Source organism: Sceloporus undulatus, chromosome 1, assembly GCF_019175285.1.
Source record: "Sceloporus undulatus isolate JIND9_A2432 ecotype Alabama chromosome 1, SceUnd_v1.1, whole genome shotgun sequence".
Taxonomy (NCBI): domain Eukaryota; kingdom Metazoa; phylum Chordata; class Lepidosauria; order Squamata; family Phrynosomatidae; genus Sceloporus; species Sceloporus undulatus.
Genome location: NC_056522.1, coordinates 163,926,402 through 163,951,603, shown reverse-complemented (window position 1 = coordinate 163,951,603; position 25,202 = coordinate 163,926,402). Strand labels below are relative to the sequence as shown.

The following is a 25,202-nucleotide window of genomic DNA, read 5'->3' as shown; positions in this document are numbered from 1 at the left end:
TATGTTGGGTTGGCAAATATGGTTGCTGTAGCCTGCTGTGCAATGCGGTTAGAGTTATGAACAGAAGAACATGAATGGAAACATTCAAGAGTTCTATTCACACATAATGACAAGCCATGGTTAGATGAAAAGGAGAGCATGCATAGAGTTATGAGCTCGCACTTCCCTTATGTGTTCTCCCTCCCTCCACTTCTTATCTTTTGCTAACTCTAGTTTAAATGAGGTCCAAAGTGACAAACAGTGGTTATTCCTTCTTACACGGTGGAAACATATTTTACATTGTAGTTTCAAGTTGTATGGTTTCAAGTCATAGCTTGGAGGCAAGACACCAATCGAGATTTGTTACCTCATATTATATGGCAGTAATCAGCAGCAAAAAAAAGAAGAAAGAAAAGGAGAACAAGCACATGAGAGGGAGCAGAACATGCTCCAAGAGTTGCTCCCAACTGCCAAACCATAGTTTGGTGTTACATTTAAACTGAGCCACTATAGTAAGTATTTTGAAGTAGCACACTATCCACTTTACTTACTGGCCCTCTTCAGTGAACAGTGGTTCAGCACTACTGTATTGTGGGGTGACTTGAAGCTGGGAACTGTACCCAGCATTATAATGCGTATTTTAAAAAAGAAAAGAAAAAAGGAACTGCATCTCGATTAGGAAATTTCATGGCCAATGAGTGAGTGGGTCAAATCGTAATCTATTTTTTATGAATACGTTTGCATAACCAACCAAGGCCTCTGGAACCAGAATTCAGAACCTTCCATCACTGCATCAGTTTGCCTCTTGATATCTGAACAGTATCTGTTTCTATGCTTTGGTTTTTTTGGCTGTTCGATGATAGGTTTTTAGGGCTGTGGAGATATTTCTGGTCTGTTGTGGGCTGATACTGTTGTGGGGAGGTGTTGGTGACACACTTCACATTTCCATGCCACCGTAGTTTATGTCTTCTTTCTAAAGGGTGGAAAAATTTGAGTTAATTATTCAGAGAGGCCATTAACACCAGGCTGCCATGTGCACCAGGCTGCCATGTGAGCCTGCTTGAAGTGTGAGATGCTCACTGAAGGCCCTGTAGCATGTCCCACTGCCACAGTAGTCAAGTTTGCAGGTATACAAGGCAAGGCTTTCTCTATAATGACACTTTACTTGTGAAATTCTTTCCCAAGGGGAATTAGGTTAGTTCTGTCTTAGTTGCATTTTTGGTGGATCATAGCAATTGCACTGTTTTATTAAGCCTTGGTCTTTAAAATCAGTTTTGACCCTTGGTGCCATTTTAATTAAGTGTGTGTTGTTGTTGTTGTTGTTTTAAAAATACTAAACAAACACCGGTAAGAATTCCAGTGTATTATAGAGTTTAACAATATCCAACTAAATGTTTCTGTATGCAGAATCAACTATTTCCCATCAGAACAGCCAGAAAACAGCCAAGGTCTACTTGGTCTTGCATCCTTTCTTAGGTCAGTAAAATGAGTACCTAGCTGGTCGGGGGCAACTGGCTTACATATTGTAAACTGCTTAGGGAGTGCTAGTTCACTGATAAGTGATATAGAAATGTAATTGCTATAACTACTTGTTATAAAACATAAAATTAGATAAAACAAAGTAAAACATTTCCTGACTTCAGTGACTTTCACCCAGTAGATGAATTTTCACTCTTCACTAAATGTTGACAACTTACATTGGCTGAGAAAAAAGGTTACTCCAATTAGAAAAAAAAAACCCAATCGTTTTTAAACTCTTCTAACTTGATTTTATTGATGCCACCACACTAAATTGTAGGTCTAATTCTGTCTAGATTCTGTAACAAAATCATAGCCCTCAATGACTAAAATATCCTATGCTAGTACAGAAGGGTTAAATAAATGCAGGGCAACATACTTTATGTCCCCAGGTTTCAAAAGTCTGATTTACACTGATTGTCACCAGTCACAAACTTATTTTATGTTGGTGCATTAGTAAATATCCTTCATTTCCAGACATTATTGGCTGCCTTGCCTAATTTTACATTTTTAACTAATGTGAATTTTTCTGACTTTAACTTATAAATGATGAAATATATTTTTGGTCTATCAAAATTATTGTTATTTCTATTTATTATCTTAAATTGATTTTATTATAAGCTGCCCTGAGATCTTCACATATTAGGTTGGTATATATAAATTCAGAGTTCATATTTCATTTATTTATTTTAGTGTGTGTGTGTGTGTGTGTGTGTGTGTGTATGTTTGTTTGTGTGTGTATAAACTCTGAACTTAAATAGCTTGAGGTAAACATGCTGGGAGAAATCTTAGCCATCAGTGGAAAAACGTTTTCGCTTACTTCTGAGAATTAGGGGGAAATGGAAAGTAGCAGGAAACATCTTATGTCCCTCTTTATGACCTCCCTGTTTAGGCCGTTTAACAGGTCAGCTATAATGATGGTGATTTTTCCTGATGGTCTTTTATTCTATTATCTTTTGAACTTTTCCTGAATTTCCACAATAAATCATTATGCGTTCAGTTGAACCTTACCCAGTAAGTTGACTTAAACTGAAAATGTAAGGCATCCGATGCACACCTGGTCAATTGGGAGTAAGTGACATAGACGGGCCTGTAAAGCATTTATTAATAACAGAATTGCTCTTAAACTTTGACATAGGGTCAGTACATACCAGCAAGAAGTGGCGTGGTGGCAGCAATAGTAGGGGTCGGGAGTGCGCAGCTCCTGAGCCCTAACATGGGTGGATGGTGGCATCATGATGCCCTCCTGTCCATATGGGGGGTGCCATGATGACGCCAGTGCCACACAGCATCCAGACATCACTTCCAGGAAGTGACGTCATGGCGGTGTCGTTTCTCCTTTACAGTGCCACAGAAAAGAAGCCGCTTAGAGTGGCTTCTTTTTGGCAATGTGTCAGTGCCGTGCGGTGTGGCTGCTGCGGCACTGACAAGTGGGAAAGACGGGTAACACAGAGCTGTCCGTCTGTACCGCACCTTAGTTTAATTTAAGTCTCACACAGTCAAAAGGAAACAAAGGGGGATACTTGTTGATCATCACTTTTGTATCTGCTATTTGCAGTCATTTTGAAAATAAAGATGGTTTATTATTATGTTTGTGCAGTTGTCATTGTTGCTTTTAATTGTGCTTTATTACCTTCAGTTTGTTTGCTTTACTGGCACTTGGATGACTGTCTTAAATGAGGAATCATTGTGTCTATCTCAGCATGAGTATCCTGTACAAATAATAAAAACTAAACAAGTTTACTGAGTTGTAAGATTTAACACTTCTTGCCTTGCTTGGCAGCCTAGTTACAAATAGATAAATAGACTACACTGTTAGTTACGGGGTTTCCATGAGCCAGAGCTTTTTTCTGGAAAGAAAAAAACATCCCTTTTCTAAGTTTATCCTGAATCAATTTATTATACTCAATACAGATTATTTGTAAAACATGTAATCAGGATAGTCAAGTTTAAAGAGCAGTTGTTATGGGTTAGGAGCCCAATAGTTGAAGGGTGCTTTATCCAGTTTTTTGACACTGTTTCATCCAGAGTCTTGGCATTTGTGTATGACTATATAACTCTCAGTAGCTGGTAATCAATGAAGACTTCTCCAGGAAGACTTCAACTGGCATTCTATGTCCAGTTCTGGATACCACAGTTCAAGAAGATAGGTGACAAGCTGGAGCATGTCCAGAGGAGGTCAACCAAAACGATGAAAGGTTTGGGCACCATGCCCCGTGAGCTATGGTTAAGCTTAGGAAACTGGGTATGTTTAGGCAGGAAATGAGAAGGGTAAGGTATATTAGCCATGTTTAAATATTAGAAAGAATTCCATATTGAAGAAGGAGCATGCTTATTTTCTGAAGCTCTGGGGACTGAGGGCCAAAGCGTACAGCCCAGAAGGAGCAATCTCCAGCATTGATTGCTCCGGGATTGCAGCGGCCACATGGCCTGTTCCCAAAGTGAGCCACCCCCACAGTTCCAAACAGGCCACTGGCAGGAATGGATTAAATCTGCTCCTTTTGCTGGTGGCTTTGGGCTGCCTTAGGCAGCCTAGGAGTGGCTTCCGGCTGCTTGGAGTGTGTGTGTGTGTTGTCTAAATGCCATGCCCCCAAAGTGGCTCGGAGCCACTTTATTTGGCTCTCGTCATGGAGCAATTGACTCACACACATTAGGAAGAACTTCCTGACAGTAATAGCTCTTGGGCAGTGGAATATGCTGCTTCAAAGTGTGGTAGTCTCCTTATTTGAAGGTTTTTAAACAGAGGCTGGATGGCCATCTGTCTGGATTGCTTTGATTGCGTATTCCTGCATGGTAGGAGGATGGTCTGGATGACCCTTGTGGTCTCTTTCAACTCAGTGATGCTGTGATTCTATGATTCTGTGTACTGTTTGTGCTTTAAAAATCCCAGAATTTGGAAGCCATGCAAACAAACCATTCTTTTCTGTCTTTTTATAAAGGATAAAAAAGGAAGTTTTGTTTTGTCTTGTTTTAAGCAGTATTAGCACCCTTTATAGATTGCAAGTCACTTTCTTACTTTAGGAAAACAAAGTGTACTATGTTTAATTTGGCTTGGCATGAAAGTATCATGTTTGATATATTATGGATATAGCTTATTGAGGAAATAATTTCAAAAACTTTTCAAAATATTATTGTTACAGATGTAGCTACACAGACCTGAACTACCTGAACTATAAGGAACCTCTTTGCTTTTGCTAATTTATGAGGAGCAAGCAAAACAAACAAACAACCCCCCCCCCCAAAAAAGAGCATCAGACACACATGCTTTAAAAACAGAAGACTCCATCAACATTAGTAAAATGAAGAAAATTAATTTTGTCTCTTCTAATCCTTCATAGACCAAGAAGATATAAAGCAGTTCTCACAAAAAGAAGTAAGAAAAGGAAACAAAGACCAGGAATTGCTATGTAATGAGACAGTGTACATATAGTCTTACATAAATATTTACCTGCTACACAGTAAAAATAATTGAGGGAGAGTTATTTTAAATATTTTATTCATTGTTATAGAAATGTTTCATAATCTATTTTTTCAGAAAAAAATGCAAAGAAAAATATCCCCATTTTTCTGTCTCCCACCTCCACCCCTGCCTTCACATCCTTGTACTGTATATGGAATATATTCATAAGCAAAAGAGATGGCTGTAAATTGAATGTTGTATGAGATTAAATCTCTGCTGCCTGTAATCTCAGATGGGGGGGGGGGGGGGGGGGGGGTAGATGTCTTACAGATATATAAAGATCTAAAGAATACCAAGACGTCCTGTTATTAATTCTTGGGTTTTGTACACTAAGGCCTGGCTCAACTTCAGTTAGGTTCATAGCATTATTCTGAATTTTTGGCCCATTATTTTTTGCATGGGAGTTGGGAGAGAGGGGCATTTGAGAAGAGCATTGAATGAAGGCAATTCATTTGTGCCCAAGAAATGTTCCCTGGTCTTCCAATTTACCCGCCAGCTAGTCACAAGCTTAGGCAAAACAAAGAATTATAGAGTTGGAAGAGACCGCAAGGGCCATCCAGTCCAACTCCATTCTGTCATGCAGGAAATCTCAATCAAAGCATCTCCAACAGATGGCCATCCAGCCTCTGTTTAAAGACCTCTAAGGAAGGAGACTCCACTTCACTCCGAGGGAGTTTGTTCCACTGTCAGACAGCCCTTACTGTCAGGAAGTTCTTCCTAATGTTGAGGTGGAATCTCTTTTCCTGTAGCTTGCATCCATTGCTCTGGGTCCTACTCTCTGGAACAACAGAAAACAAGCTTGCTCCCTTCTCAGTGTGACATTCCTTCAAATATTTAAACAGGGCTATAACATAAAGTTCAGGAAGATGACAGGCCTAACATATAAAGAATTGCTGTAACTGTAGAATCAGAACAGAAATGGACAGAGGAAGGAAAAGACCCCCTTCCTCCCTCATTGCTCCCTTCTTTTCCATCTTTGGCATCCATCTGTAGGAAATTTCCAATGCTTGCTGCAGGGCAATGCTTGAGATAGGGTTTGTAGTCTTAGCCACACCAGTATGTAGTGGAAGTAGGCTCAGCTGCGATCCTTAGGCATTCTTTTTAAAACCAACATCATCACTATCATCATCATCATCAATCATAACTGTAGCCATACCAGATAACATTTTGCACTACTCCCAGGTGGCTGGAGCAAAAGCATTTAAACATTGCAGTACTTGGGGTGAGAGAGCTACAGTTGACAAGAATGGGATGTTTTCAGCCAGCCAAAACACATACTGTTTTACTCAAACCATTTTACTGTTTTTACTGAAAATCTAAGAAGAAATTGAGTGTCATTAGTAGTGAGGAGAGATGTAGCAAAAGCAGTCAAAGGATATAATGCAAAATCTGAATGAATAATATAAATTAAGCTTCAGGGGGAAAAAAAACATCAATATAGCCATAACCCAAGTTTATGTTCCAACTACACAGGCAGAAGAAGAAGAAATTGAAAAAATCTGTGCTGGAGTCCAGGAGGAAATTTATTACACACCAAAACAGGACTTCTTGTTAATCATAGGCAATTAGAATGCAAAAGTAGAAAACAGAGCGGAACCAAAGGTTGTAGGAAAAATTGGCCTAGGATCAAAACAGTGAAGCAGAAGAGTGACAGGAGAGAAGCAGGAGAGAAAATTTTGTAAGGCCAACAGTTTGTTCATTGCAAACACATTCTTCAAGCAACTCAAGAGGTGACTGTATACATGAACATCTCCTAATGGTCAATATAAAAATAGACTACATTATTGGAAGCAGAAGACAGAGAAGCACCATTCTCTCTGCAAAAAACAAGATCAGGGCAGATTGTGGCACAGTCCATGAACTACTAATATAAAAATTTAGTGTGAGCTAAAGAAGAAAACTTGACCATCCTGAAGAACATCTTTGTTGAATTTAAAGAACAAACAGATTTGCACTATTACTCCTAATTGACTGGGAGCCAGAACAACTCTGGCCTGAAGCCAGGGACATTGTCAGGGAGGAATGCAAAAAGTCACCCTCTATAGCCAAAAAGAAAGAGATGCCTCAATGAAAAGAAGACTTTTGGAAATGATTTCCTGACATTCAGAGAATCTTATTCTAGGCATTCTACCAACAACAGAGAGTTTTCTTTGAGTTGATTGTATTCTCTGTGTGGGTATGTGCCTTCACCTATGGCGACCTTATGACTTCCATAGGGTTTTCTTAGGCAAGGAATATGCAAAGGTTTTCTTAGGCAAGGAATATGCAAAGGTGGTTTTATCTGTTTCTTCCTCTGAAATACAACCTACAGCACCTGATATTATTTGGCAGTCTCCCATCCAAGTACAAATTGGAGCTGGCCCTGCTTAGCTTCCAAGTTCAGACAGAATGTGTGCTTTTAGCAGTTTTAGGCTTTTCATGAGGATATATGTACACACACACACACACACACCCTTATATAAAAGCCTAAAACACTAAAGGCACACATCCTGTCTGATCTTGTAAGCTAAGCTGGGTCAGCTCTGATTAGTACCTGGATGGGAGACAGCCAAAGAACCAAAGGGGTTGTGCTAAAATCTTTATGAAAAGGTGCTTCTTTAAGAATAGATTTGAAGGAAGTTTTATATTTAACAGTACTAGGGGAGATAATTCCAGGCATCAAGGAATGATGAAGATGATGGGAAACTGTTAAAGAGTGCAGGAGACATGGGAGTGGGAGTAGGGTGAGAGGGTTAGCTGAATGTTTGTACCTCTAGAAAACTGCTTGTCAGTCAGTTAGTTTAAAAACAAATGGGAACAGGTGAGAGTTTAGGATTTGTTCCCATCTTCTCTCGGAGACAGTTCTGACTAGGACTAAATGAAGATTTCATTAAGTAATTTAAACCCCTGGAGGGCATGTAAATTAAGATGATTTATTACAGTGTCTTTCTAGAAACCTATTTCTTTGTGTGCCAAGTTTCTTTTTTAAAATAATCATAATCATAGTGTTGCTGCCATACAATTAGCTCAAGGATATCCTTGGCTGAACATGTTTAGTAAAAGCTACTTTCTATGAATTGCAGATACACAGATGCTTCAGAATAATCAGAAATATTGCTACAAAGGCAATAAAATACAAACTATAGAAGCTATATTTGTAAACTTTCTTGAGTCCCAGTTTCAGGGAAAGGGTGCAATCTAATGAAATATCACCACCACCACCACCACCATCCATTGTACCCTATGTATCTTTGTATCAAGCTTGTAATATGCACTCATAAATGTTGGTGAATTGAGGGGGCAATACTAGGGCAATACAGTTCTAGCCCATGTGCTCACATTTAACAGCTCTAGCCTGTCAACTTCAATAGGATGAAAATGGATTAAATGGCTGGCATTTAGCTATGGAATGGACTGAATGAAAAATATTCCACTGGGTAATTTTTTAAAGCCCAAATTAGATGTTAGAAATATTTTTGATAGATAAGATAGATAGATCAGCAATTCTTAACCTTTTATTTACAGACCACCTTTAAATATATTTAGATGCCATGGACCACATAGATTTAACTCAAGGTTTAAAAACCAAGGAGGCTGTCCTAGTCCTAAACCATTGTCTATCATCAGTAATGCATTGGATGATGGCAAACTGAAACTTAATTCAGACAAGGCAGAGGTGCTCATGGTTAGCTGGAAGGCAGACTAGGGAATAGGGATTCAGCTTGTGGTGGTTGGGATTACACTGTCCTTGAAAACACAGGTTCACAGTTTGGGTGGATTCAGCTTTGAACCTGGAAGCCCAGATTTCTCTGGTTGCCCAGAGTGCTTTTACACATTTAATGCCTGTGTGCCAACTGCACACGTTCCTTGAGATGCCAGACTTTGAGATGCCATGGTAGTATATGCCTTAGTCACATTCTGTTTGGACTAATGTAACATGCTCTATTTGGGGCTGCCTGTTTAGAAATTTGAACTGTCCAAAGAGCTGCAGCCAGACTGTTAATTTACAGTACGCTGGTTAAAGAGATCACACAATGCCCCTGTTGAAGCTTCACTGGCTGCCAGTTTGTTTCTGGGCACAAGTGCTGTTTATGAGCTATAAAGTCCTATATGGCTCATGGCTAGGCTATTCGGCAACCCATATCTCCCTGTATGAGCTGATCTGGGCTCTAAAATCATTAGGAAAAACCCTTTTCTCAGTTCCACCACCATCACAAGCACAGTTGGTGGGGACATAAAAAAGAGCCTTCTCAGTAGTTGTCTCTAGATTCTGGAACTCCCTTCCTAGGGAGGCCAGAATGATTCCTTCCCTGTTTTCCTTCCAGTGACAGGCTAAAACCTTTTAATTCAGAATGAAATTCTCTTTCTCTTGCTCCTCCCTTTCTTTTTCATTCTCCATTTTTCACCATGGGGCTGGGCCGGCTGGGCCGGCTGGGCCTTGGGAGGATGAACGGAGGAGACTGTGGTATGTTCCACGATGATAGATAGATCGATGCTGTGGGAGCTGCCAGTTCAAGCATGACAAAAGGGCAGGGGAGGAGGCTAGTAGCCTTGTATCCTCCAGCCATTTCCCTATTCAAAAATTTCCTCTCCAACCCTACTTTCTGTCTGTGGGAAGAAAGGATACAAAAAGTGGGCTGGGAAAGGTGTTGTAAGTGACTCTACGTTAACCATCCCATTTGCTCCCTTCTGTTGTCCCCTCTCCGAACTTGGGCCACTACCTATATTGCACATCCTGGAGTAGAAAGGTGGCTGTGTTGCTGTCATTTTTTTCAGTCTTCTGCTGCTAGATGCCTTACAACAGTGGTTCCCAACCTGTGGGTCGGGACCCCTTTGGGGGTCGAACGACCCTTTCATAGGGGTCGCCTAAGACCATAGGAAAACACATATTTGCATGTAGCAATGAAAGTAATTGTATGGTTGGGGGTCGCCACAACATGAGGAACTGTATTAAAGGGTCGCGGCATTAGAAAGGTTGGGAACCACTGCCTTACAACCTCTTAAGAAAACATGTGTGAGCAGAGTTCACATAGTCATGCCTTTCAACCTTTCAGTGGCTTCATTAGTCATTTGACTGTAGCTGCAAAATCAGCCTATAGGAGGGTGTGTGTATATGTGGAGTTGCTTACAGGTTGTAATATCTGGCTGGTGGGCTCTGCTCAGCATGATTGGTTACCTCCTGTATCCTAAGTAGAGAACAAATATGAAGCTGGCAACAGTTCCGGTTATTTCAGGTGTCTGCTAATTTCCTTAGAAATTTTACACTGGCTGTCCCTAGGAATGTTAATCCGCACATGCCATATTTCTGAATGTGGTCTGGGTGGCTGTGGGAAGTCTCTTAGGCATTATCATGATAAAAGCAAGCATGTTATGAGAACTGTGTTGTTGTTTTTAATCTGTAGTTGGAAGAATAAACAGACAAATACCCAGGAAAAGACATTTAAAAAGTCAGCATCTTCAGTTGTAGCCTGTTTCGTTTGCCTCATCATCTGTTCCATCATATGTACTTTGTAAGGCTCTTGACTGCACCTTATAGAACAGATACACAAATTTGTCGTCATAGTGTGCTTTTAGTGCTGACCTGAATAATTTTCAGACATTGAGCTTGTATATGCTGCTAAGATCCAAGGAGGAATATTAATATGATGAAGGTAGGGCCTAGTTATGGCTACTTTACTCCTTGCTTCAGAAGATGCCCATCTTGCAGGAAAGGTGATTTAGAATAAAGGAGCACTGTAACAGCTAGGCAAAGAAACATCTTTTAATATGCTGATCAGTATGGGCCTTGGCATAAGAACAGCTCTGAAACATATATATGTTTCTCTGTTGGTATTTGTGCAACATTGACTGATGCGTTATATCATTTCCCCAATCAAATCTACCAGTAATTAATGAATAAATAATAAATGTGGCATGAGTGAACCTGTGTAGAAGAGGGATGTATGTCTCTTCCGTTGAATGGCTGTAGAGTGTTTTTACCTGTGAAATTATAGACATGGAGGGCTCTCTCCATTCAATTGGGAATAGTAGTTTTCCAGATTTCTGATCATGCTACAAACACCCTCCAAACTTTCCAGCTGACCATGCATACAGCTCATACAAGCATTTGAAAGAATGCACATGGATGTACATGGAGCTTGACATTCTGATCATGTCCCTGGCTCCTCCCCATCACATTCATTTACTCTAAATAGCGTTATAAATATGGGCATTTCCATTTTTTATTGTGGGAAAAAGTTTAATCACCTCTCTCTCTCTCTCTCTCTCTCTCTCCTTTCACTTTCCTAATTTTCCACTTCCTCTCTCTATCAACCCTCACCCACATCAAGCTTTTGCTAGAATTGCTCCTTTTTAGCATTCTAAACTGTTCCATAAAATTTCATACTAAGGTGTTCTAGGGTTCACAGTCCTCTCTTCTTTAGAGTGTAGAGAAGTCACACGTCAACTTTAGAGCAATGTTGTGTGTAGTGGAAGAGATGGCATACAGGGACATAGCCAGGATTTTGGGAAAGGGGGGGGGGTCCAGACTAAGTGCCACCATTATAATGGGGTTTGGGCACAGCGGTGTGGCGGCACACACCATTCATTGAATCTAATGGAAGGGGGGTCCAGACACCACGGATCCCCCCCCCTTGGCTACGTCCCTGTGGCATCATTTTGGAAACAAGGAATAAAAAGCAACTGCCATTCTAATACGGAAAGCTGTTTATTTTTACATTAAGGAGGAGTGTTCTGTTTCCAATGATTTTTATCTCTGATAATCAGGACAGCAGTTGTTGGTTTTTAAAGTCAACATTATGCATGATTATTAGTATGGACTTCTCCTCTGTTTGATTCATGGGTAGAATACCCTGGAAATAGTCTTCCTAAAACCATGCAGATTATTCTTTAGAAGCCACTTAGAGTGCAGTCCTAACTCACAAAAATGGCTGAGGTCCAACCGAGCTGACAGTAGGCCAACTGAAGCTATTGTGGATGCAAACCTCTCTTAGTTTAAAGATACTGGAAATTACTTATGACTGTCATGGCTCTAGCCCAACTTTGTGCAAACATAGTAACGGTTTCTTTGGCCTGTGAGAGGTTTGAATCTGGCACAGCTTGGCTCCTCTCTCATTTTGCCCCTTCTCCTTCTCCCCTCACCCCATTTCTTGGCTTCTGGTTATCTGATCTCAGCCAGCAGAGCAGTTATACTGCCAGATTCCTCTGCTGGCTGATCTCTGACATCAACCAGCAGAAGGTGGGTATGCTGGCATGAGGACAGCTGGCGTAGAGGCCTCTGTCTCCTTGTAATTCCCTATTGTCAGTGCATCTTTGATTTAAAATTGCACTGTTATATATAGTTAGTTGATTCAGCAAGTCATAGAGATGTTGTTCACATATTTGTAGCTTTCATCCTGTTCTAATATTCTTAAATATTCATCTTTCTCAAACTACTGATGCAAGAGAATGTGGATTGCATACTCCTTCTCCCTGCTTCACTCTGGACTTAAGATACAAGGATCTATGCCCCCAGTGTGTAGGTTTTTCCAGCCAAAAATGGAGAGCATCACTGAATGACTCTCAAAACAATTCTAGTGCTTTTATAGCCATTCGTTGACTACTTACTATTTGCAAACCTCACTATGCTGACCATTTTATTTATTTATCCAATCTATGTTGGAAGTGTAGGTAGATCTATCTGATTTGGCTTTTTGGTTTTATGTAGTACCTACTATGGAAGATTGTAAGGAGCAAGAACCTGGGATGGACAACAATGTTACTCTGGTGCCTTTTGAAAGACCTGCTGTTATAGAGAAGCTGACAAGCAACATGGGAAAGCGTAAAAGCTCCACCCCACAGAAGTTTGTGGGTAAGCTTCAGATGAGCACTTTTGTTGTTTGTAGTAAAAAAAAAAAAAAGGTAGCTTATTGTTAAATCCTAAACACTTACATGTTCTCACATCAGAGTGGCACTCAAAAGGGAGGGGATCTGGGAAGGGAGGAAATGTGGGAGGGCTAGAAGATAGTGTGGCCAGTACAGTTCATTATGACTTGCAGTGGAACATCCAGTCAGTGCAGAAAACCGAGGGGAAACTTTTTAAATAGTAAATCATTTTATCCCCTCTGATTATAGCTTAAGTTTGATTATCTGAGGGCAAGAAATTGTATTAAATGGGTCAGAGCTTCACAGATAAAAGAGGAAATGTCTTCTTTTTGTACCAACAGGATACTTTAAAAAATATTTAAGTCCATATTTAATAAGGTGCATTTCTCTAGCCTTTGTTGTGTAGCAGAACACTGTTCAAAAGAGATACATGTGTAAGTGCCTCCAAGTCACCTGCCAACTTACGGCGACTCCATACACACTTTTGAAAGAATAGCCCAAGGGCAGGAAACCATCTAATTAAAAAGATTGTATGTACAGCGCTGTGTAAATTTACAGCGCTTCATAAATAAAGGTTAATAATAATAATAATAATAATAATAATAATAATAATGGTTGTGTAATTCTTCCTGCATTATCACTGAAATGTTCCAAGCATAGAATGATGTTTTCTCAATCTATAAGTGGTATCAAATGGGCTAGTTAGCCCTTTATGTCTATTCATTAATTTTAGTTTCAGGGACTAAAAGATCTAGGGTTGCTGATGGCCTGTGTGTGTGTGTGTGTGTGTGTGTGTGTGTGTAGCTTGGACAAGTTACTTTTTTGGACTATAGTTCCCTAAATTTCCCAGCCAGCATGGACCCTTTTTACTAGGCAATCATAGGAATTACAGTTCCAAAAAGTTACTTGTTCATGTTCTATTACATTTGTGGAAGTAAAGAAACCTAACCAGATGTGCTGACTTCAGGGATGTGTTAGTGGAAGCTGGTAGAGGAAAGCTAGCAAATATAGAGGAGTCAGTGGAAAGCTAGTAAATTTCTAAAGTTTAGTTTGTCTGAAACAGCAAGTAATTCAAGTAACTGTTGGATCAATCACACACTTAAAATAATTGGATGAAGCTTGTTTCTTTATCATTTAAATACTGTATTTTTGTCTCTGTCTTTGGAGATCTCAGGGAATGGAACAGATGCAGTTAAGAAAAGCAACTTTAAACAATATTAAACCAGTATGCATAGGGATCTTATAGCACCATTGCGAGTAACTGAAAGAAAGAAGCTGGTAGCATGAGTTTTCGTAGACTTGAGCCTACTTCCTCGGATGGTCAACACAAAACCAAAAAAGCAAACAAACAAGCAAATAAACTAAAAGAAGAAGCAAATTGCCTGCCCTAAAAATACAGAGATAGAAAAGAATGTTTCACACTTAAGAAGAAGACAACAGAAATTGTCTAGAAGTGTGGTTTCAAGATAAACAAAATATAGTTATGTAAAACAGTACACTTTAAAATCCAGCAAAATTAGGGAGAGCATTGGGTGTTGGCAGGAGTGGACATTGCAGCAAATCTCTGGTATTAGACAGCTTCAGTTTCAGGAACTATTGCAAAAGTCTTTTCAGTTTTGGTATTTTTAGCTTGTGAAATGTCTGCAGAAGGGTCTATTAGAGTCTGGACTTTATATAGGACTCATTATCCAAAGGCACCCACTTGGTGATGAGATGATGCAGGAACCTGGTACTTTTTCATTAACTCTGAGCTTAGCTGGGATCTTTACACTAGTTTGGGGCTGGACGTTTTTCAACAATAATATACCATAGTGCAATGCAAAGTATTTGTAAGGTGGGGAATTAAATGAATGGGCAATTAAGGCATATTAATTTTACAAAAGACCTGCTCCTGGTGGCATATTGTTTATGATACATGGAAGGTATAATGTGCATAATGTCTGTTTCCAGGTGGAGTCCAGTGTGTTAGACCTAGACCCATTAGTTTCAATGGGACTTAAGTATACATGGAATTTGTCTTGTGTGGCGCGGGGGGGGGGGGACGGATTCTCTGCATAAGACAAGGGCACATTAAAACACTGGCAGCACATGAAAGCAGGCAGAGACAACAGAGAGGAATGGGATGTGTTCCCCCTCCCCTTGGAGGGATCTAGAGATCCAGAGGGCCCCTTTTGGAAGAAAGACAAAATACAAATTAAATAAAATTACAGAATAGAGTTGAATCAGCATGTTTATCTGAATTTGAACTAACAGTGGCCACAGCTACTACGCTTTCTATGTAGTTGCTATGCTCATGTTTGGTCTTTGACTCTCCTTCTTCCTTTTTTCAGTATTACTGGGCTGAAAACGCACTTGCACACACATAAACACACCCCATGATGATTTACTTTGTAGAGCACTCTCCATGTGACAGTTGTTTGGAGGAGAGAGAGGGGACAAACATGCAAGCTAAGTAGCCTTGATTGAAAGGGATTGCCATTGCCCACTCAGCACCAAATGGAACGTTCTTGGCCAAAGGTTCTACCTTACTCATAGTGTAGGTTTTGAAATAAACATTGAAATCTTAAATATACTCACTGGTATGTAAATGATATAAGATAGAAAGTGAATCCAAATTGGTGAATAATCTGGAAACCATGCCTTATGAGAGACTGAGGGAGCTGGGTATGTTTAACCTGGAGAAGAGAAGGTTAAGAGGTGATATGATAGCCCTGTTTAAATACTTGAAGGGATGTCATATTGAGGCTGGAGCAAACTTGTTTTCCAGAGAATAGGACCTGGACCAATGGATGCAAACTACAAGAAAAGAGATTCCATCTCAACATTAGGAGGAACTTCGTGACAGTAAGAATTTTTTGACAGTGGAACACACTCCCTCGGAGGGTAGTGGAGTCTTCTTCTTTGGAGGTTTTTAAACAGAGGCTGGATGGCCATCTGTTCAGGGGTGCTTTGATTGTGTGTTCCTGTATGACAGGAGGTTGAACTGGATAGCTTTGTGGTCTCTTCCAACTTTATGATTCTATGACAATCTCATAGAATAAATGACTATATAAGGACGGCTGTTGAACTTTCAATTTCATTGTATTTACCAAACCCTTACTCTTCTTAAGAGGTTATTGCTTGAACCACATGTTGGGTTCAGATTTTAGACTTACATTTGTGCACAGTTTTTGCCAGTCCATTTCTCAAGAACTCACCTGAACCTGGGGTCACAGAAGCTACAGCAGTTCAATCTAATCCTTCCTCTATTATCAGGGCATTGTGGGGGGGAAACACACACAGAATCACAAGAACAAAAACCATAATGTACTTCCTCCTTAGATCAGATGTAATCCAGTTTTCCAAACATAGAAGCTGGCATGTGTGCGCGAATATGGCAAGTGTTGTGGTGCTAAGATTTTCCTGGCATCTTGGTGACACAAGAAGGAGCAAAAGTATTATAGTTCTTGCACTATCAAGATAATTAAGTATTTGATCAAAGATTAGGTATTTCATTAAAAATTTATTGTATCCTTGCAGTAATCCTGAAGTATTGCGTCCATCTTACATCCTTGTGTCCATTTTACAAATGGGAAATTGAGTCTGAGATATTGTACACCACTCAGTGACACTTTGTGTGTGTATATGGAGGGTGGGGATACCCAAATTGAAGCCCATTCAGCAGAGCAGAAGACTCTGGAACAACCTACTTGTCATTTATAAAGGTTGCTACAAATTGCAACCATCACAATATTTCCAAAATGTCATAATGATAATTATGAGAAGGTCTGTGGATTATCCATTCTTTTAATATGTTTACCTTACCCTATGTTGAATGTATCTATACATTATATTCTGTTTTCCTTGATTATATAATTCATCCTCAGAAAACCAATAAAGATAAACCATTCCTTTTTTATAGTAGGAGCAACAAAGCTGAAAAATAGTGAGGTTCCCTGTTCTCATCAGCTGGGCACAAATACCTCAGATAGATTTAAATTCAACTCCAGTATGATGAGCTAGCAAACAATGCAGTACATCAATCAATCTGGAGTTGCAGAAGAAAGTGTCATGGTTTGGCATGTTTTTCTTATCTGTAGCTTGATCTCAGGTGGAATCATGCACTGAGCAATTTCAGTGCTATGGGTGAAGTTTCAGAAACATGTCATGCTCCCAAGGCAGGGAAAAGTTAGAACTAACTGTCCAAAGCCAGGTATTGGATAAACCTGAATGAAGCAAACAGTGTTCACTGTTTGCAATAATGCAAGTTATCCTGGAAACCTTCCTGGGCAGTGAACTTATATGTGCGATTGCATGTGCTCAAGTAAAATTCTTCTGATAACTATGTTAAAATCAGCCTCATTTTTAGCAATGTCTATCTTTTCATTGATACAATCTTTACACCCCCCTCCCATTTTAGAAGAGTGGCATTTAAGTAGAGAACTAACACAAAATCTCCATTACAGTATTTCATCAGCTCCTCTGCACCAGCATGTGTCTGTCCAAAAAACCCAATGGTGCAGTTAGGTAATGGTAGACTCTAGATTTAATTACGTTCTGCTCCACCCTTTATTATTTATATAGCAATATATGTTATTTTACAAAATTTGGTAAGCCAAGCCTGTTATGTTTAGGGTCTCTGCTCTGCAATGCCCCCACCAAATCTTGATCTTTCTGTTCCAAGGACTTGCCCTAATGTCTTGAAGGCGTGTAGCTATAGACTGAGAATATTAGAGGATCCCCCCCCCATGAAATTTTCCTTCATTCCTCAAATTTCTAACGTTGAAGTAACTGGAGTCCCTATATTGGGAGAAAGATGAGAGATAAGTTAACAAAATAATAATAATAATAATAATAATAATAATTATTATTATTATTATTTAAAGTTTCAGTTGAACATTTAGAAGTGAATTTGGCCCTGTGGATTTTCAAGTCCCATTATATACGGTGGCATATTAAAGTGGTGTCTCTTATATAAAATGACAAAATTAAGGTTTGCTTTTGGGAATTTATATCTTTTGGGAATATTTTCAAACCATGGATTCCATGGATATGAAGGGCCGGCTGTACATTCTCAGAGTCCAAAGAAAGGGGGCAGGCAAAGATACCAAGGAAATGCAAACAAAACAAAGAAGAGAGTTCTAGTTGGGATCAGTTTTTAATGGTTCATTCTCTGCGATGCTGGAAATTTGGGGCTGGAAAGAAAGTTTCATGAAGTGGGCAGAATTCTTATTTGGGAAGGGATAATGTGCTACACCTCTGCTTCTGAGGTCCCTTGTGAATATTGCTTGTATTGAAGAACACCAACATGACTGTGAGTGGCCACTTCATGTCAAAGCAGAAAAGGGAAGAGAAAAGGAAACTGTTTCCTAGGTGGCATCCCATGATGTGGCTAAATGTATTGTAGGCAGGTTACTTTAGTTAAAGAACATGAAATGGTATTTTGTAGTAACATGCAAAGAGATAGTTGTTGTGATGCAAAACCACCCTTAAATCTAACTGTGAAGAAGATATTTCTACCATGGATGTTCATGGACATGGTCCACTTTGTTCATTATACATCTTTTTTTTACTTGTCAGTATCCTTTATTCAATGATTTATTGTCCATATTCAATACATTTTATATTACATTACTTAACCTATAATGTTACATGTTTCATTATTCCATCTTCTTTCTTAACTTCATCTCTTGTCATAGAATCATAGAATCACATAAGGGCCATCCAGTCCAACCCCATTCTGCCATGCAGGAAATCTCAATCAAAGCATCTCCGACAGATGGCCATCCAGCCTCTGTTTAAAAACCTCCAAAGAAGGAGACTCCACTACACTCCGAGGGAGTGTGTTCCACTGTCGAACAGCCCTTACTGTCAGGAAGTTCCTCCTCTTTCCCTGTAGCTTGCATCCTTTGTTCCGTCTCTGGAGCAGAAGAAAATAAGCTTGCTTCATCCTCAATGTGACACTCCTTCAGTACTTAAACAGAGATCTTTTAACTGTCTTTTCTCCAGACTAAACACACCCAGCTCCCTAAGTTTTTTCTCATAAGGCATGGTATCCAGACCCTTCACCATTTTAGTGGCCCTCCTCTGGACATGCTCCAGCATGTGTCATAGCCATTCATCTCTCTCATTTAATTCATCTGAAGATATCTAGAGATACTTTTTTTCCCCTTTCCCCTTTTTTATCATCCATTTTTTTCATTCCTGCTTATTATTTGCTACTTAGGGCAAATTCCCATAGCTTCCTTCAGCTTTCTTCTTCTTCTCTCTTTCTTTCTGTCTTAATCTTTTCTCAACCCTTCTCTTTAATCTCCTTTCTTTTCCTCCTTTTCTCTCAATATTCTCACTTTCCCCCCTATCTTAACCTGTTTCTCCTTCTCTCTTATTTTCCATTTCATTTTTATCTTCTACTTTTCACCTTGTATCCTTTTGTCCCTCATCTCCAATCCTCTAATTTACATTCTTCCAGCCTTACCCTATTCAACTTTCTTACTTCTTCTCACCTCTTTTCTTCTTTCAACTTGGCTTTCCCAGCCCTTCAAGGAACATCCTTGGTTGGACAATGTTGGTATTATTTTACAAGATAGTTTACATTGAGATAAGACAGCTTTATATATCAGAAATCCCTAATTGTCACATTTTCTTGATTTTAAGTTGCTAATTTTCACTTTGAATCTTGAACCTCCAGGCTGGATCCCAGACTAGAAAAATATGTAGGCATGTGTAAAAGTTTGGTGCGTGCCTTCTAGAGTACTTGAAAATAGCATTTCCTAATCCATAGTACAGGAGTTTTGTAACAATTGGTATAGATATATAGCGATGGTATCTAAATGAAATATAATATATTTATATAAAATAATTAATATATAATAAGTATTTATAGCTAATTCTGTTATCTGTATTTGCTACTATAAAGTGAGAATTAGCTCTGATTGATCCCTTTAGCATGTGAACAAATGCAGATGGAAGCGTTGGATGCATTATTTACTTTGTGGAACCACTAAATTTGTTCATGAACCGTGGAGTTAGAAAATGGAACACTATGAATTACAGAGTGTTAAATCAAACGGAAATTCATTTTTTATGCTTCCATATTCAGATTCCACATCTGCTAATTTATGAAATGTCCCACTGAAATACACAGTCCCGTAAACACTGAAGTAAGCCCCATTAAACACAGACCTGCATCTAAATGTGCATATGAGATGGTGACAAGGGACAGGGCTTTCTCGCTGGCTGCTTCCAGGCTCTGGAGTTCCCTCTCTTAAAAGCTGGATTGCCTCATCCCTGCTCTTCTTTTGGCAGCAGATAAAAACATTTTTGATGTGTCAGACTTTTTCAAACTGATGAGGGTTGAGCTTTTAAATTTTGTTCAGTTCAGATGTCAAGGTTTTTATATAATTTTTAATACATTTTAATATTTTAACATGTACTATTTTTAACTTTTTAAATAGTTTAATTGTTTTTGAGTTTTATATTTTATTGTAATTGTTGTTATTCTGGTGCATAGGGCATATGCATGCAGCATTTTCTTTTCTTTTTAATACAAAATATTCCATGTTATGTTTTCTTTCCCTGTATGTGATTTTCTTTTTCTTTTCGCTGTTCTATTTATGTAGGAGAGAAGCTCATGAGATATGGTTATCCAGATATTCATTTTGATGCGAACTTACCCTATGAGAGAGATGCTGAACTGATGCAATCTCACATGATGGACCAAGCGATCAACAATGCAATCTCTTACCTTGGGGCAGAAGGACTTCACCCACTGATGCAGCATACACCAAGCACAATTGCCGATGTGGCCCCTGTCATAAGCTCAGCTTATGCTCAGGTCTACAACTCTAACAGGATAGAAAGGCCGATGAGCAGAGAAACTACTGACAGCAATGAAAACAACATGGACGGCCCTATTTCCCTCATCAGACCAAAGAGTCAACCCCAGGAAAGAGAGGCTTCTCCCAGCAATAGCTGCCTGGATTCCTCTGACTCAGAGAGCAGTCATGAAGACCACCAGTCCTTCCAAGGAAACCCTGCCTTAAATCCCAAAAGGAAGCAAAGCCCCGCTTACATGAAGGATGACTCCAAGGCTTTGGATGTCTCTAAAGCATCTAAGGGCTCGTTAAAGGATATCTACAAGGTCTTCAACGGAGAAGGAGAGCAGATAAGGGCCTTCAAGTGTGAGCACTGTCGGGTTCTTTTCCTAGACCATGTCATGTACACCATCCACATGGGGTGCCATGGCTACCGGGACCCATTAGAATGCAACATTTGTGGCTACCGCAGCCAGGACCGCTATGAATTCTCCTCGCACATTGTTCGAGGGGAGCATACGTTCCATTAGGCCTTCACTTCCAAAGGGGACTCTGAAGTAGAAAAGCAAACAAAACACTGCACATGAAGAAATACTGCACTTACAATCCCACTTTTCCTCAGACGTTGACACACCTTTTGTCATTGCTATTGCTGTTGCTCTTATTTCTATTTTTTTTAAAAAGAAATGTTGTTATTTTTGTTGCTAACCTTATTCTGTGTATCCACTCTCACTTGGCACCATTGGTGAAGTGGGAAGGAAGGAAAGGAAGGGACCAGAGAATAGTTCTATTTAGTTTTGGGGTTTTTTTTTTTTTTGTTCTTATCGTCATTGTCTTTGCGTTTTGCTCTGAAAACTGGTGTTAACTTTTTAGTGGGAACTGAAAGGCAGTCTGTTTCTGTCACAATATTTTTTTCCCCATACACTTTGTAATACTGCAGGTACTACTAAACTCCACTAGATGCTCTAAGATCTAACAGCAGATTGTCAGCTTTTGACAGGTTAATGATTTCAGGTAGATACATTTCAGAGAAAAGCCCTTTCAAATATGTAGATAAAAGTTTGGGGTAACAGTCTGTTGGGTTGAATTTTTTATTTTGCTAAATTGTCCAAATGGGGAGGGGAGGAGCAGCGGTGAGGGAGGTCTCATATAAATGCTAACCCATATTCTGTAGTTGTAGGAGCAGAAGCAAATAACAATATTCACTCAGAATTTACTTCTAGAGGCGAGCTACCCTCCCAGGGGCTATGTTTCTGCAATATAAATGTGTATGTGTAACACTGAATCATATAACAGAAGCTTGATTTTAGGTATGAATTGACATCTTCGGGACATTGGAAGTCCTACAGTCTTATTTTTACTTATTCTAACATGCACTTTTTAAAAAGAAAAGAAAAGAAAACTGCTGGACTACTGGTATCCACTTCTGGAATAAATACTGATTTCCCATTGTTATACAGGCACTCAGCCTTAATTATGTGGGCCCTATGTACAAAGAAAAACCTTTTCAAATCTAGTTGTTTGTTGGGGGGGGTTACAGTTGGTCTCTTATTCAGAAGTAAGCTGCACTTAGTACTATAGGTGTTTACTCCTTAGTAAGTGTGCTTACCTTAGGAATGCAGACAATTGATATGTAACAAATTCTGCTGCTTTAGAATCTCAGATATACTAATCGCAAATGAATTTTAATTGTGAAAGCTTTTTTTTAAAATTTTCTGCAGTGTTAACCACTTAGCGGCCATCTAAACCAAGGCTTAGAATTAAGAGAGAACTAGAGGTTGGTCTTCTGCAAGTTTGCTCTTTGGATTTGCTAATGTAATCCTGATCTTACTACCGTGATTGATGATCCACGGTTGTTATTCTGAATCAACAGTTCTGGTTTACATAGGCAGGAATTTCCAAGGAATGTAAGAGCTACTTTGCACATGCCACTTTTTCTGGAAAAGTTGATGGGGGGAGGGGGGGAAACTCACGGATAGTTTATTTTGTCCCATGTACACTTTTGCAGCTACAGTGTGTAGTAGCTTCAAAATACGTATATGTATAGCAAGACAGAGAGTTGTTTTATGCACAGTAGTGTATGTAAGGAGAAATGATTTCTCCAAACTATTGAGGAAAAGTGTCATGTCTGAAGCAGCTTTAATCTTATGCATGCACCCATGCACCATGTTTGCAATCTTGGGTCATAATCTCAGGTTACTCTTCCTGGAGTTTATAATCATTTGGGGAATTCTGCTTGTAGTTGCCAGAGATAATGACCTCTTATTGTTTACATGATCACTTATGTCAAGATGAAACAGAACTGAGCAGAGAGCCCTGAATTATCCAGAGGTTTAGTTTCTTGACTGACAACTCTCTTCAGCTTCCAGTTAATCCCTTGATCGTATTAGCAAATGAAAGATTAAAGTGCATTAAGAGGTTACAGATTTTGAGGTTGTGGTTGTGTAAACAAGCCCTCTGTTGACTGTATACATTAGGTGAGCTAAGGATCTAGAGTCAGAACTTCAAATTTTATTTTATTTTAAAAATTATTTGCTTAGTGATATCAGTTTGTTGTTTTAATCAGAGGCTACCTCACATTTTTCTACATCCTTAGTTGCTTTCCCAGTTTTGGTGTAGAGATCTTTGCACATCTTCTTGTGGAACGGCAGACAGAGTAGATAACAACACAAACATGCTATTGATGAGGGCAAGTTCTAAAATGGTTTCTTAACTCTTGAGAAAATTATTGACAGTGTTTGGTTTGGTTGATAGTATATGTTTGAACGAGACAATACATGGAAATCAGATGATTTTATGGCTATTTTCCATCATTTGATGGGCTAATGCAGAAATTAATAAAGTCTTAATTAATAAACTAATCTACAATTCAATACAAATTAGCTTAGTGATGTAAAGTACAAATTTTCTGGATGGCCAGTTCTACTCATATTTGCATGCCAGGGATAATTAGTTGTATCCAGCTGTGTCTGCCTATAGTGGAGCAGACACTGCTGGTGTAATGAATTCCATGTCCACCTGTAGAACCTCCAACTCTGTAGGCTTCCCCAATACCAGAACACATTTGAGGGACATAGAGGAGTGCAGTCGGCCCTTCTTATACACAGATTTTTTTATACACGGATTCAAGCATCCACGGTTTGAAAATGTTCCAAAAAAGTATAAATTTCAAATATCAAACCTTGATTTTCCATTTTTTATAAGGGACACCATTTTGCTATGTCATTATATTTAATGAGACTTGAGCATCCCCAGATTTTGTTATCCACGGAGGATCTTGGAAGCAAACACCAGTGTATAACAAGGGTCCACTGTACAAGGCAATGGCAAGAAAGGAAAGCCCCACTGTGTAAGGTGAAGCCAGTTGTTGACATTGGATTTTACTCCTTGTCCTCATTGTATGCCCAATCATAAATTCCAAAATAAAAAAGCAGCACTAATTTAAGAGCATCAAATTATCCAGGGCCTCTGTTTTTGGATGAAAAAGGGGTCTCTTCACTCCACCTTCTGCTTAATTCCTTGATCATATTTCAAATGAGGGATTCAAGTGAATTAAGATGTTATGATTTGAGATTGTAATTGTGTGAACAAATTCTCTGTTCTGAATGTATCCTCAATCATTTTTCTAAATTACCTTTCTAGAAAGTAACACATCCCAAATTGCTCTTCATGCTATTCAAGGTGTTTTTAAAAAGGTTTCAGTCAGGAAGATAAGGTTCTTACAGGAAAAGAGCCATTGGTGTGTGCACCTTGCTTTCCAAATTCATCTTATAGCAGCTCTCTCTCTTTACTGTCAACCAAGTTGGTTCTGTGGGTGGGTAGGTGGGTTGGTTTCTTTCTTTCTTTCTTTCTTTCTTTCTTTCTTTCTTTCTTTCTTTCTTTCACTTTGGAGAGCAGGGCTCTAAAAAAAGGTCTTGAGGCTTGTGAGGTCACCATCTTGGAGGTGGGAGGTACATGAAACATCCATGTGCTACTTTCAAGTCAGGCTGTTATCATCTTCTTCATCAAAGTTCTCATCTCCTAGTAGGAAACTAGCAGGGCAAACTAGTAGGACAAAAGTTTTGTCCTACTAGTTTGCAGATATGCCACTTCTTTCTGTGCTTCTGTTGTTCTGGATTTGAAAGGGCTTTCCATAATGATAAGCATCATTTCCATGATTTGAAAGAGCTTTCCATAATGAGAAGCATCTTTTCCATGCTTATAATAACTCCAGTTATTTCATGGCTGAAGGGAGTTATGAAAAAGCTGTTTATAGCTACTACTATTACAAAAGGGAGAAAATGTGCCCAAATTGTACCCGTCACACTGTCCCATTTCATTGTGTCATAAATCCCTGGGCTGTTTCTGGAGGAACCCTAAGAGCAAAAGGCAGAACTATCCTCTGGAAAAAAAGCAGTATTTCTGGGATTGTTCTGCTTGGTTTAGGAACCTGTGAAATACTTTATTGTCTTTGTAAGGTGTATCGGAACAACAAGGCTATATTCTAGAGCAGTGTTTCCAGCCCTTGGTCCTCCAGGTGTTTTGGACTTTAACTCCCAGAAACCCCTGCCAGCTTGGTCAGTGGTCAGAAATTCTGGGAGCTGAAGTCCAAAACATTTGGAGGACCAACG

The 25,202-nt window shown here is 39.3% G+C and overlaps 1 protein-coding gene across 6 annotated transcripts in view; it reads left to right on the top strand.

The window, feature by feature from the left end:
* The window catches only part of IKZF2 (IKAROS family zinc finger 2), a 125,764-nt gene extending 102,025 nt beyond the window's left edge, over positions 1-23,739 (top strand). For 4 of the 6 annotated variants that reach the window (XM_042446372.1, XM_042446369.1, XM_042446370.1 and 1 more), the window contains 2 exons: positions 12,642-12,785; positions 20,398-23,739. In XM_042446372.1, the coding sequence (XP_042302306.1) occupies positions 12,642-12,785; positions 20,398-21,122 (869 nt within the window). In that variant the 3' untranslated portion in view covers positions 21,123-23,739. The remainder of the gene's footprint in view (positions 1-12,641; positions 12,786-20,397) is intronic. The other 2 variants (XM_042446375.1, XM_042446373.1) reach the window with 1 other exon arrangement.
* The last annotated feature ends 1,463 nt before the right edge of the window (positions 23,740-25,202 follow it).